Source organism: Octopus bimaculoides, chromosome 21, assembly GCF_046866305.1.
Source record: "Octopus bimaculoides isolate indiv1 chromosome 21, ASM4686630v1, whole genome shotgun sequence".
NCBI classification, from domain to species: Eukaryota; Metazoa; Mollusca; class Cephalopoda; order Octopoda; family Octopodidae; genus Octopus; species Octopus bimaculoides.
This window is the reverse complement of record NC_142948.1, coordinates 3,149,782-3,161,857: the sequence shown is the minus strand read 5'-3', so window position 1 is coordinate 3,161,857 and position 12,076 is coordinate 3,149,782. Positions and strand designations below refer to the sequence as shown.

Genomic DNA, 12,076 nt, shown 5'->3' with positions numbered 1-12,076 from the left:
TTTGTTGCCCATAACACCATTTTTTTCTAATCATCTATTACTGTTTTGTGTTTGAGTTTCAGATACAGGTACAACATTCACTTTCCAAACACTGATATCCAGAACCTCTTATAATCTGCACTAGTTCATGAGCAGGAACTTCAAATTCTTCTGGTTGCAAGACTAGTCTAATGGTACTTTGCACAGTACAGTATTAATAAACTTGTATCATTTATACTAATGTACAGGCCCCTGTACTTCATTTAATTAATTAAATTTAATATTTGTTTCATTTAGAATGTGTTGACCAAGGTGGCCATTCCTGGTTCAGGAAAATCAGTTATCTGCAAAGTTTTTGCAACCAAACGTTTCAGATAATCGATGTTGTACCTGTATTTTTAACTGGAACTTTTTGTGAAGTTTCACTTGAAGTAATTGTCAGGTAAAAGTTTCTGTATTATTCTTCGGTTACTGTGTTTGTGGCCTCTGGAGCTCGTTTTAATTAGTATATCCCTATCTCAAACTCGCCAAAATATGTTTAATTTAACCGGTTTTGATACAAACTCAGCTGAGACTGTTCCAGATACTTTGATATTAATTAACCCCTTCGTCTAAAATTATCTAAATCAAAATCTTCCATCAAAATGTCATTTTAATTTATGCTCCAAACACCAGCTTAATAAAAGACAAAGTTATTTTACTAAATTCTTAGGATCATGAGCTGAACACTCTAACCACTGAACCAGGCACCTTCACAGATGTAAAAGGAGGAAGAGGAGGAGAAGGGGTAAAATGAAGATACATTTCAAGCAAAAATAACCATTACAAACATTGACACAAACAATTTATTCTCATGTAAATAATTAAGGTTTGACAATTAATTTGTCATTTTATGGGGTTTTTCACATTGTTTTTGGATCTATAAACAATCAAAGATCATTAACTTTTTTGCCAAATTAATAAATTACAAGGATAAATAAGAACAAAGACAGGTTTTTTTTTAAAAAAAAGGTCCTTTTTTTTTCACTTTTTTTAGAATATCTCACAGAAACAGTGCAAAATCCATTGAAGATTTTAAAAAAACATTTAATTAATTCATTTCTAAATTAGATACACAAAGCCACAAATTTTAGCACGGCCGGAGGAAGGAGAGTTAGTAACATGGTTGGTTGATTATATCAACCACTCCTAGTATATCACTGGTGCTTAATTTATCTGATAATCTTCCAGGAAGGATAAAAGGTAACGTCAACCTCGGCAAGTTTTGAACTCAAAATGAATGAATGTCCAATTGTCAAGGGACATTTTTTTTTCAACTGCTCTACCATTGCAGCCAATGAAAACGTCTATGCAATTTTTTGTTTTGTTTTGGGGGTTTTTTTGTTCTTTTTTTATATAAATAAGAACTCAAGGTATTCAAGAACAAAAAAAATTCAATAAATTTATGTAATTTTTAAATAAAATTCAAGAGAAAGAAAAAGAAAAATGGGGGGAAAAAAGAATAAAAAATTAACTGTTTTTTGCCATAATTAAAAATTTTTAAATTTGTTTTAAATAATAATAATAATAATAGATATGGTTTAATCATAGGAAGAACAACACTCTTTTCCAGGACCTGTAAGACAGGTCAGGGATGTTTTTGGTACCAGTGATTTTGTGGTAGAACAATTTGGTGCTGAGAAAATTTTGATTTTTATTCTACATAAAAATTAACTGTGGATTTTTTTGACTAATTGGATATGAATAACTACAGGGATTCAAAAAATATATACAAATTATATTTTTATAAGATAACTTGTATTACTAATTATTTTCTTTTATTGTAAATAAAGGTTTCTAATTTAGACATAAGGTGCAGTAATTTTGAAGAGAAGGAGTTTGATCGATTAAAACGATCCTAGTACTTAGTTGGTAGACTAGTAGTTTATTTTATCAAGTCTGAAAAGATAAAAGGTAAAGCTGACATCGGTGGGATTTGAACTCATGATGTAAATAACTTGACTAAATAGTGCGAGACGTTTAGTCTAAAGCTCTGTCAGTTCTGTCACTTATACAGTGTAGCGAAGGGAGATAACTTTGAACTCTGTTTAATTTTCTATTTTAATGCATTTTAATATTTCTCGTGCATCTATCTTTCTGCTTTCAACACCAAACCGTCCATCACAGAAACAGCTGAACCAAAACGTTTGCACCAGATTGTCGCATGGAGATTAGTGGAAGAGGAGGTGAGAAATCGCTAGCGAAAGACTACTGTAGCAGGAAGAAAGCATCACAACCAAATATACAGTTATTCCTTACACTGGAGACCTAACTAGTGTGAATGCTTGAAAAAAAGAGATGAGAAAAGACTGCTATAGGGCTTTCCTATAAGTAGGTTATCTCCCTTGGCTAGGCGGCGCTCCATGTAGATAATTAAACTTCCGGAGGCTACCCACGTCATTGTTATTGTTTTACGTCTTATCATGGATATAAAGCAGCTTGATGATTCAGCTATCGAAGTACTTACTGTGCCTGAGTTAAAGAAATATTTAAGATTATATGGACAGTATGTTACTGGAAGAAAGGCGGACTTGACTGAAAGGTTGAAAGGAATAAAAATTCTGTCGATGAAGAATGTTAACAAAGTAAATTCATCGGACGATAAGTCTGAAGTATCGGACGATACTTCAGACAGGAATAAGCAGAAGCTTATATCTCCTCTCGGTGAAGTATTGCCTGATCTAAAGATCTTTGTAAGTTGCCGAATTTCACAGATAATGACATAATTACCTCGTGCTACGGATGAAAGTAAAGCAACAGTTAAGGAGTGGCATATTTTACCACGACAGACACGTACACAGCATCGAATACCACGATGTGAGTGAAAGCTGCTCTCACTGTATTGTCCGGTGTCTGGTAATCCCTTCGATACCGACATCAAACCAAAAACAGAATCCTGACCACAGAGTGTGGGTAATTATGTCAAATGTCACTGGCAATGTGCATTCAGCTGATTGCAACTGTTAAAACAAGTCACTGAGCATGCGTACATGTCATACGGGAGAGTTCCAATCAGGGGTGGATAACACCTTATAGGAAAGCCCTATAGACACCCAATGACGTGGTGGTGGTAGGGACTCGTCGTCCTAAACCAGCCAGTAGATTATTACTTCTATAAATATAAAATATTTAACAGCTCCACTTTGACAAAGAAAAGACTATAAGAATCCGAGTCACGGGGCCTGTGGTCTCATTAGACATTATAAGCACATATTCAAGATTTTATTATAAACAATACTTTATTTTTTTCATCAAAGTTATTGTGAGGAACATTTTTTGAGGAAAGAAGGAAGGTGATTACACTGACCTCAGTACTCGAGTGATAATGATTTTAACAACCCCCAAAAGGTTGGAAAATGTCAAACTCAGTGGAATCTGAACTCAAGAATGTATAGAGTCAGAAGAAATACTGCAAAGCATTTTGTCTGACACGCTAACAATTCTGCCGGGTTGTTGCACCAGGCCAGCAACTTTAGAGGGAGTGTGAAGTTGGTTAGAGCAAACTCAATGCTAAAATGCTACTTTATGATTACCAACTCCAAAAGAATGAAAAAGCAAGTCCACCACGGCAGCATTTGTAGTCAGAACATAAAATAGCCAGGAGAAATAAATAATAGAATCAGCTAAGAAAAGGGATTTGTTTTCCATTCCACTTCTTTTTCCTTTTAATCCAGAATATGCTTCTTTTTTTTTTCTTTAAATACAAAGCACGGGTTGGGGTGGGCATATGGATTCAGTACAATGCTAATTGGGGCTGATTTTCTGTATTAAATTACTGGTACATCCACAACAGATATTAAACAACCTCACCTCTCTCTCTCTCTCTCTCTCTCTTTCTCACCATATAAGTTACTGCTTCGAATTGAATTTTAACAAAATACCATAAGTATTTAAATATGAAATTACTGCATAAATAAAATACTTCCCACATTGTTTCACACCTATTCTTTTCTTTCTCATCTTTTAATTTGATTTTCCTTCTTTATGAAACCCCAAATTGGAACAGGTTGGGCAGGTCTGCAAATTTACACATTCTTTATAGCAGATATTGTTTTTTTGCATCTTTCCCTTTTCATAAGTTACACATCTTCTTCAATGGAAACAACCTCATTAAAAATGGGACCAGATTTCTTTCAATAAACTAAAATCAAAAGGCATGTAATGTATCCTGCATAAATAAACCGCAAAACCCACAAAGAAACCCGAAACAATAATACAGTGTAGAACCCAGACATCACTCTATAACCACCTCTTCACTTTTGAAACCCAATTATAAATACTATACACATGTGTGTGTGTGTGTGTGTGTGTGTGTGTGTACATGCATGTGTATATGTTTATATGTGTATGTATGTCTATACATACCAATGTATGTGTGAGTGTACAGAGGTGTGTGTGTGAGACAACAGGAAGTGGGTTATTATAACAATAACCAAATGTTACACCATTTCATTAAGATTGCTAAAACCAATTTTAATTCTTGAACTCACAATCTTATATAAATAATAACTACAAATGGTTCATGTAGTGAATGTATACATGTAGCAGATATATGCATGTTTTGCACATGTACATGTAGTGTGTATATTAAGGTGCAATACATTGGACCAAAATAATTCTTGCTCCCTGAGGGATGTTGGTTTTTGTCTTTTTCATTGCCCACCTCTTCAATATTTTTAAAATAGGGTGTATAGTTATGCAATCCATAACCATTGTCTTTATATCACAACAGAATGCAAGCTACCCAATCCCCTGGGAAAAAAAAAAAAAATGAATCATCCATATTTTATTTGGGACCAAATAAATAACTGGAGGTCATTCAACAAGACAGCATGGTCCATCTCAGCACTGAATTGTCGATTATCAAGGGATTGGCACTGGTGTAATAACCGTTCTAAATCTACAGTAACATGATTCGGTGCACCATACATTAAGTAGTCCATAAGGAGATCACATAGGATTTTTAAGTTGGGTACAACAAGGTCCGAAGAGCATTTTCTAAGTTCTTGGTTGCATTGAGTTTTACAGTTGTGAGAGAAGGTACAGTCATCGTCTGTATAACAAGATCGATTAGACATTTCTGTTTTCAAATGGTATTTGGAAACCACTGACAAGACATCAATAATTTTGATGTCATATCTTGCGGTGTAGCCAAAAGATGTTGGTAATATATTGCACATGTAATAATTGACGCCATTCTTCTCAAAAATGTCCATCATGAATTCGATCATCCCAATAGACATTTTGGCTCGTCTCTTCCAAATTGGAAATTGCCAATGATAAGCATCTGAAAGAAAAATACTGAGCCAGCTGTTGGATTTCATATTGAATAGTTTGTTGTTTGCGACATGTTCCATGGCATAGATACTTCCACAGGTGCCATTGATACGAGGGAATGTGTCGTTGTCTTGGAAAAGCAGCAATAGGAGAAATTCCCGGTGCTGTAAGAGACTCCATAGAGATCGTGCTTCACCATAGGTCAACTGAAAAGGTAGGAAAAACAATGGTAAAATGAATTTCCAAGGTGAAAAAGAAGAGAAAGGAAAGAAAAGAAGTTATATAAAGTCAAAACTTTTTTTTTGCCAATATTTTCTAAAACAGGAATTAAATAGAAAATAGATCAAGAAAACCATTTGATTTCATATTTCGAATTCAATTTTTGGCAAACAGCAAAATTTTTTTTCTTTCTTTGTTCAAAGGGGGCAAACATGGCTGTTATATTAAAAGGTTTGCTTCACAAAAAAAAACTTTGCTATTTATAATTCAGAGATTTTTTTTCCTGTAAAGCAGGGACAACTTTCTGCAGACGCACACACACACACAAGTATCTTTTACTACAGCCATGTCACACTATTTTCACTCGGTGCACTTACCTACATATCCACCTTTCCTGCTCCTCCATCCTATTCTGTCTCGTATTCATGTTGTACAAGCTCCTCATCTCTCTTTATCTCTCTCTCTCTCTCTCTCTCTCTCTCTCTCTCTCTCTCTCTCTCTCCAGCCATGAATTCACCTCTATCATAGTTTCTGATTCTTCCTGTCTATATCCCACTCAGTTGAGGTATCTTGTCTTACAAGCACCTGGGGACCTCACCAACACTGCTGTCACATAAAAACATCCAGTACATTCTGCTAAGTGGTTGGCATTAGGAAGGGCATCCAGCTGTGGAAACCATGCCAAAGCAGGCACACAACCTGGTGGAGCCCTGTGGCTCTTGTGTTCTTGTCAAACCATCCAACCCATGCCAGCATTTTACCTTTTTTTACTTCTTCCTTACGTGCGGCAGACTTCTTTCGGCTTCCATCTACCAAACTCACAAGTGTTTAGTCAGCCCAAGGATTATAGTAAAAGACAATCGTGCAAAGTGCCACACAGTGGGACAGAATGTAAAACAACATGATTAGGAAATAAATTTCTTAACCACAACCATAGGCGCAAGCGTGACTGTGTGGTAAGAAGCTTGATTCCCAACCACATAGTTCAGGGTTCAGTCCCAATGCATGGCACCTTGAGCAAGTGCCTTCTGCTATAGCCTCGGGCCGACCAAAGCTTTGTGAGTAGATTTGGTAGACGGAAACTGAAAGAAGCTCATCATATGTACAAATACACAGCTCTGTGTGTGTGGTTTTGGCTTGAATAAGTACTGGGGGCGATTTATTCGACTAAAAATTCTTCAAGCCGGTGCTTCAGCTTGGGCAGTCTAATGACTGAAGCAAGTAAAAGATAAAACTGATATTCATACATGGGTAAAAGATGGAAAAATAACAAGAGAAATCCTGCAAAATTAACGCAAAGAGTGAAAAGCTGACTCACCAATCCATTTGAATTGAAATCACCAAAGTTCAGTATCTTATGTAAAGTTGTTGTATAGTCTCCAGGGCCCAGCTGCTCTTTTAAATATTTATCGATCATTCGAGTGAATTGATCCTGTTTGATTCCTTCCCATGGCTCCAACAGAACTGTGTCCAGAACATTGGTGTTGTCAGGAGCCATGTTCACTTTTACCACCAGATTACGGCCCCATAAGAATTCCTTTTTGAAATAAACAAAAATCAAAATCAAAATGTAAGAATGAATGTTAAGTGCACAAACACACAATAAAAGGTAATGGTTTTATTTTAATTCATAATATATCAGTAATATATAACGTGTGTGTGTGCGTGTGTATGAGATGCAGTTTGGTTTTGTGCCTGGGAAGAGTACCATAGATGCCATCTTCCTAGTGAGACAGCTGCAGGAAAAGTCTCAGATATTCTCATTTTAAAAATCATCTCCGGTTAATCGTTGAGAGGACATTGCTGTTGCATTGGCAGAAGTTTGCGCTCTCTGAGTGCTCTCATTTTACTTATTTTATTCAATTTTAGAGAAGTTGAAGCATGTCTTTGACAATTCCAGAATGTACAGAACTTCTATTGTGCATGACTTTTGGCCCAGCCAGTATGATAATAGCTTTGTACTTGAAAAATAAGGCATACAACAATAAGCAGTCTGTGATATGATTATCAAACAATAATTATCTCTAATATGATGAAGTACTTATTTATAGAACAGAATGAGTCAAACTCACTAGAATTTATGATGATGATAATAATAATAATAATAATAGTAATAATAACCCTTTCTACTGGAAGCACATATTGAAAGTAAGTAAAATTGAAACCATATAATAGTGAAAGTATTAATAGAGATGTTATTGTTTCACTTTTGACATGTGATTCTGAGATAGTGTAAGAGATAAGAGATTGCTCTAGGCTCGCATTAGGCTTGGAGTCAAAGAGTTTTTTGGCCCATGACACTGTGACCCTAAGTAAGGCATGTGTAAAATTTGAATGAAATCAGTAGGGTAGTTCTCGAATTTTAGTGATGCTGACATACAGACCCCTCTCCACACACACACATTCTCAGTTTTATACATATAAAAATATATATGCATGTATATTTATGTATATGTATATATATGTATGTGTATATGCGTATATATATATATATCATCATCATCATCATCATCATCGTTTAACGTCCGCTTTCCATGCTAGCATGGGTTGGACGATTTGACTGAGGACTGGTGAAACCGGATGGCAACACCAGGCTCCAGTCTGATTTGGCAGAGTTTCTACAGCTGGATGCCCTTCCTAACGCCAACCACTCAGAGAGTGTAGTGGGTGCTTTTACGTGTCACCCGCACGAAAACGGCCACGCTCGAAATGGTGTCTTTTATGTGCCACCCGCACAAGCCAGTCCAGGGGCACTGGCAACGATCTCGCTCAAAAATCCTACGGGAGCCAGTCAGGCGGTACTGGCAACGGCCACGCTCAAAATGGTGCATCTCATGTGCCACCCGCACAAGAACCAGTCCAGGGGCACTGGCAACGATCTTACTTGGCTTGCCGGGTCTTCTCACGCACAGCACATTTCCAAAGGTCTCGGTCAGTAGTCATCGCCTTGGTGAGGCCCAATGTACGAAGGTCTTGCCTCACCACCTCAGCCCAGGTCTTCCTGGGCCTACCTCTTCCACAGGTTCCCTCAACTGTTAGGGTGTGGCACTTTTTCACGCAGCTATCCTCATCCATTCTCACCACATGTCCATACCAGCGCAATCGTCTCTCTTGCACGCCACAACTGATGCTTCTAATGTTCAGCTTTTCTCTCAAGATACTTACACTCTGACGGGTATTCACATTGACATTACACATCCAACGGAGCATACTGGCTTCATTCCTTGCGAGCTTACGTATGTCCTCAGCAGTTACAGCCCATGTTTCACTGCCATGTAGCATGGTTGTTCGTACGCATGCGTCATACAGTCTGCCTTTTACTCTGAGTGAGAGTCCCTTTGTCGCCAGCAGGGGTAAGAGCTCTCTAAACTTTGCCCAGGCTATTCTTATTCTAGCAGCTACACTTTCAGCGCACCCACCCCCACTACTAACTTGGTCGCCCAGATAGCGGAAGCTATCGACTACCTCTAGTTTTTCACCCTGGAATGAGATAGAAGTTGTTTCCTGTTTGTTTGCAGTCTTTATTGCACCTGAACATCTGCCACAAACAAAAACTAACTTGCTAGTTAACCTGCCTTTGATGTTGCTGCACCTCTTATGTGTCCATAGCTATGCATATGTATATATATATATATTTATGTGTGTGTATATATGATATACATATATGTGCGTGTAGAAAGACTGTCGTATATATGTGTATATTTGTGTGTGTGTGTGTTTGTACTCCCACCATTGCTTGACAACAGATGTTGTTGTGTTTACTTTCCCATGACTTAGCGGTTCCACAAATGGCACTGATAGAATAAGTATTAGGCTTACAAAGAATAAATCCTGTGGTCGATTTTTTTTTTTTCAACCAAAGGTGGTACTCCAGCATGTCCGCAGTCACATGACTGAAATAAGTAAAACAATAAAAAAACTATGCCATTTTAATCCCGAGCAAGGCCGCGTATTTCTGCTAGTAATAATAATAATAATAATAATAACAACAGTGTTAAGATATATGCTGGTGTCTCACTAGCCACCTGCCATCAGAAAAGACTTTCCCTTTACACTCAGCATACCTCCACTCTTCTTTCAGGTGTTCATTACTCAAGACCAGACACAAACAATTTCTTGACCTTTGACCTCTGCACCTAGTAGAACACTATGGTGTGACAGTCAGAGAAAAAGAAGGCTGTAACTATTTAATCCATAAATGGAAACAAGTTATGTTTAAAGACAATTTATATTTGCTAGAGCCAACACTTCTCATATCTGTTGGATCATGTTGTCACTGTTGGTCCTTGGCTACTTATTAACCAACAAGTTGGATCAGTCACAGTTAATCTTATAATCTATTAAGAGTTGGGGGGTCAGCAAACTTCTTATGTCACTGACCCCTTTAGGAAATCATTGATAACTTATCAACTGCTATCATGTAAATCGTTGAGAGGACATTGCTGTTGCATTGGCAGAAGTTTGCGCTCTCTGAGTGCTCTCATTTTACTTATTTTATTCAATTTTAGAGAAGTTGAAGCATGTCTTTGACAATTCCAGAATGTACAGAACTTCTATTGTGCATGACTTTTGGCCCAGCCAGTATGATAATAGCTTTGTACTTGAAAAATAAGGCATACAACAATAAGCAGTCTGTGATATGATTATCAAACAATAATTATCTCTAATATGATGAAGTACTTATTTATAGAACAGAATGAGTCAAACTCACTAGAATTTATGATGATGATAATAATAATAATAATAATAGTAATAATAACACTTTCTACTGGAAGCACATATTGAAAGTAAGTAAAATTGAAACCATATAATAGTGAAAGTATTAATAGAGATGTTATTGTTTCACTTTTGACATGTGATTCTGAGATAGTGTAAGAGATAAGAGATTGCTCTAGGCTCGCATTAGGCTTGGAGTCAAAGAGTTTTTTGGCCCATGACACTGTGACCCTAAGTAAGGCATGTGTAAAATTTGAATGAAATCAGTAGGGTAGTTCTCGAATTTTAGTGATGCTGACATACAGACCCCTCTCCACACACACACATTCTCAGTTTTATACATATAAAAATATATATGCATGTATATTTATGTATATGTATATATATGTATGTGTATATGCGTATATATATATATATCATCATCATCATCATCATCACCGTTTAACGTCCGCTTTCCATGCTAGCATGGGTTGGACGATTTGACTGAGGACTGGTGAAACCGGATGGCAACACCAGGCTCCAGTCTGATTTGGCAGAGTTTCTACAGCTGGATGCCCTTCCTAACGCCAACCACTCAGAGAGTGTAGTGGGTGCTTTTACGTGTCACCCGCACGAAAACGGCCACGCTCGAAATGGTGTCTTTTATGTGCCACCCGCACAAGCCAGTCCAGGGGCACTGGCAACGATCTCGCTCAAAAATCCTACGGGAGCCAGTCAGGCGGTACTGGCAACGGCCACGCTCAAAATGGTGCATCTCATGTGCCACCCGCACAAGAACCAGTCCAGGGGCACTGGCAACGATCTTACTTGGCTTGCCGGGTCTTCTCACGCACAGCACATTTCCAAAGGTCTCGGTCAGTAGTCATCGCCTTGGTGAGGCCCAATGTACGAAGGTCTTGCCTCACCACCTCAGCCCAGGTCTTCCTGGGCCTACCTCTTCCACAGGTTCCCTCAACTGTTAGGGTGTGGCACTTTTTCACGCAGCTATCCTCCTCCATTCTCACCACATGTCCATACCAGCGCAATCGTCTCTCTTGCACGCCACAACTGATGCTTCTAATGTTCAGCTTTTCTCTCAAGATACTTACACTCTGACGGGTATTCACATTGACATTACACATCCAACGGAGCATACTGGCTTCATTCCTTGCGAGCTTACGTATGTCCTCAGCAGTTACAGCCCATGTTTCACTGCCATGTAGCATGGTTGTTCGTACGCATGCGTCATACAGTCTGCCTTTTACTCTGAGTGAGAGTCCCTTTGTCGCCAGCAGGGGTAAGAGCTCTCTAAACTTTGCCCAGGCTATTCTTATTCTAGCAGCTACACTTTCAGCGCACCCACCCCCACTACTAACTTGGTCGCCCAGATAGCGGAAGCTATCGACTACCTCTAGTTTTTCACCCTGGAATGAGATAGAAGTTGTTTCCTGTTTGTTTGCAGTCTTTATTGCACCTGAACATCTGCCACAAACAAAAACTAACTTGCTAGTTAACCTGCCTTTGATGTTGCTGCACCTCTTATGTGTCCATAGCTATGCATATGTATATATATATATATTTATGTGTGTGTATATATGATATACATATATGTGCGTGTAGAAAGACTGTCGTATATATGTGTATATTTGTGTGTGTGTGTGTTTGTACTCCCACCATTGCTTGACAACAGATGTTGTTGTGTTTACTTTCCCATGACTTAGCGGTTCCACAAATGGCACTGATAGAATAAGTATTAGGCTTACAAAGAATAAATCCTGTGGTCGATTTTTTTTTTTTCAACCAAAGGTGGTACTCCAGCATGTCCGCAGTCACATGACTGAAATAAGTAAAACAATAAAAAAACTAT

At 37.9% G+C, this 12,076-nt stretch overlaps 1 protein-coding gene across 18 annotated transcripts in view; it reads right to left on the bottom strand.

Annotated features, from left to right (window-relative positions):
• Positions 1-806: 806 nt before the first annotated feature.
• Positions 807-12,076, bottom strand: part of LOC106884127 (divergent protein kinase domain 1A) — a 67,390-nt gene continuing 56,120 nt past the window's right edge. For all 18 annotated transcript variants that reach the window (XM_089339328.1, XM_089339333.1, XM_089339329.1 and 15 more), the window contains 2 exons: positions 6,833-7,051; positions 807-5,501 (listed from right to left, as the gene is read on the bottom strand). In XM_089339328.1, the coding sequence (XP_089195454.1) occupies positions 4,794-5,501; positions 6,833-7,051 (927 nt within the window). In that variant the 3' untranslated portion in view covers positions 807-4,793. The remainder of the gene's footprint in view (positions 5,502-6,832; positions 7,052-12,076) is intronic.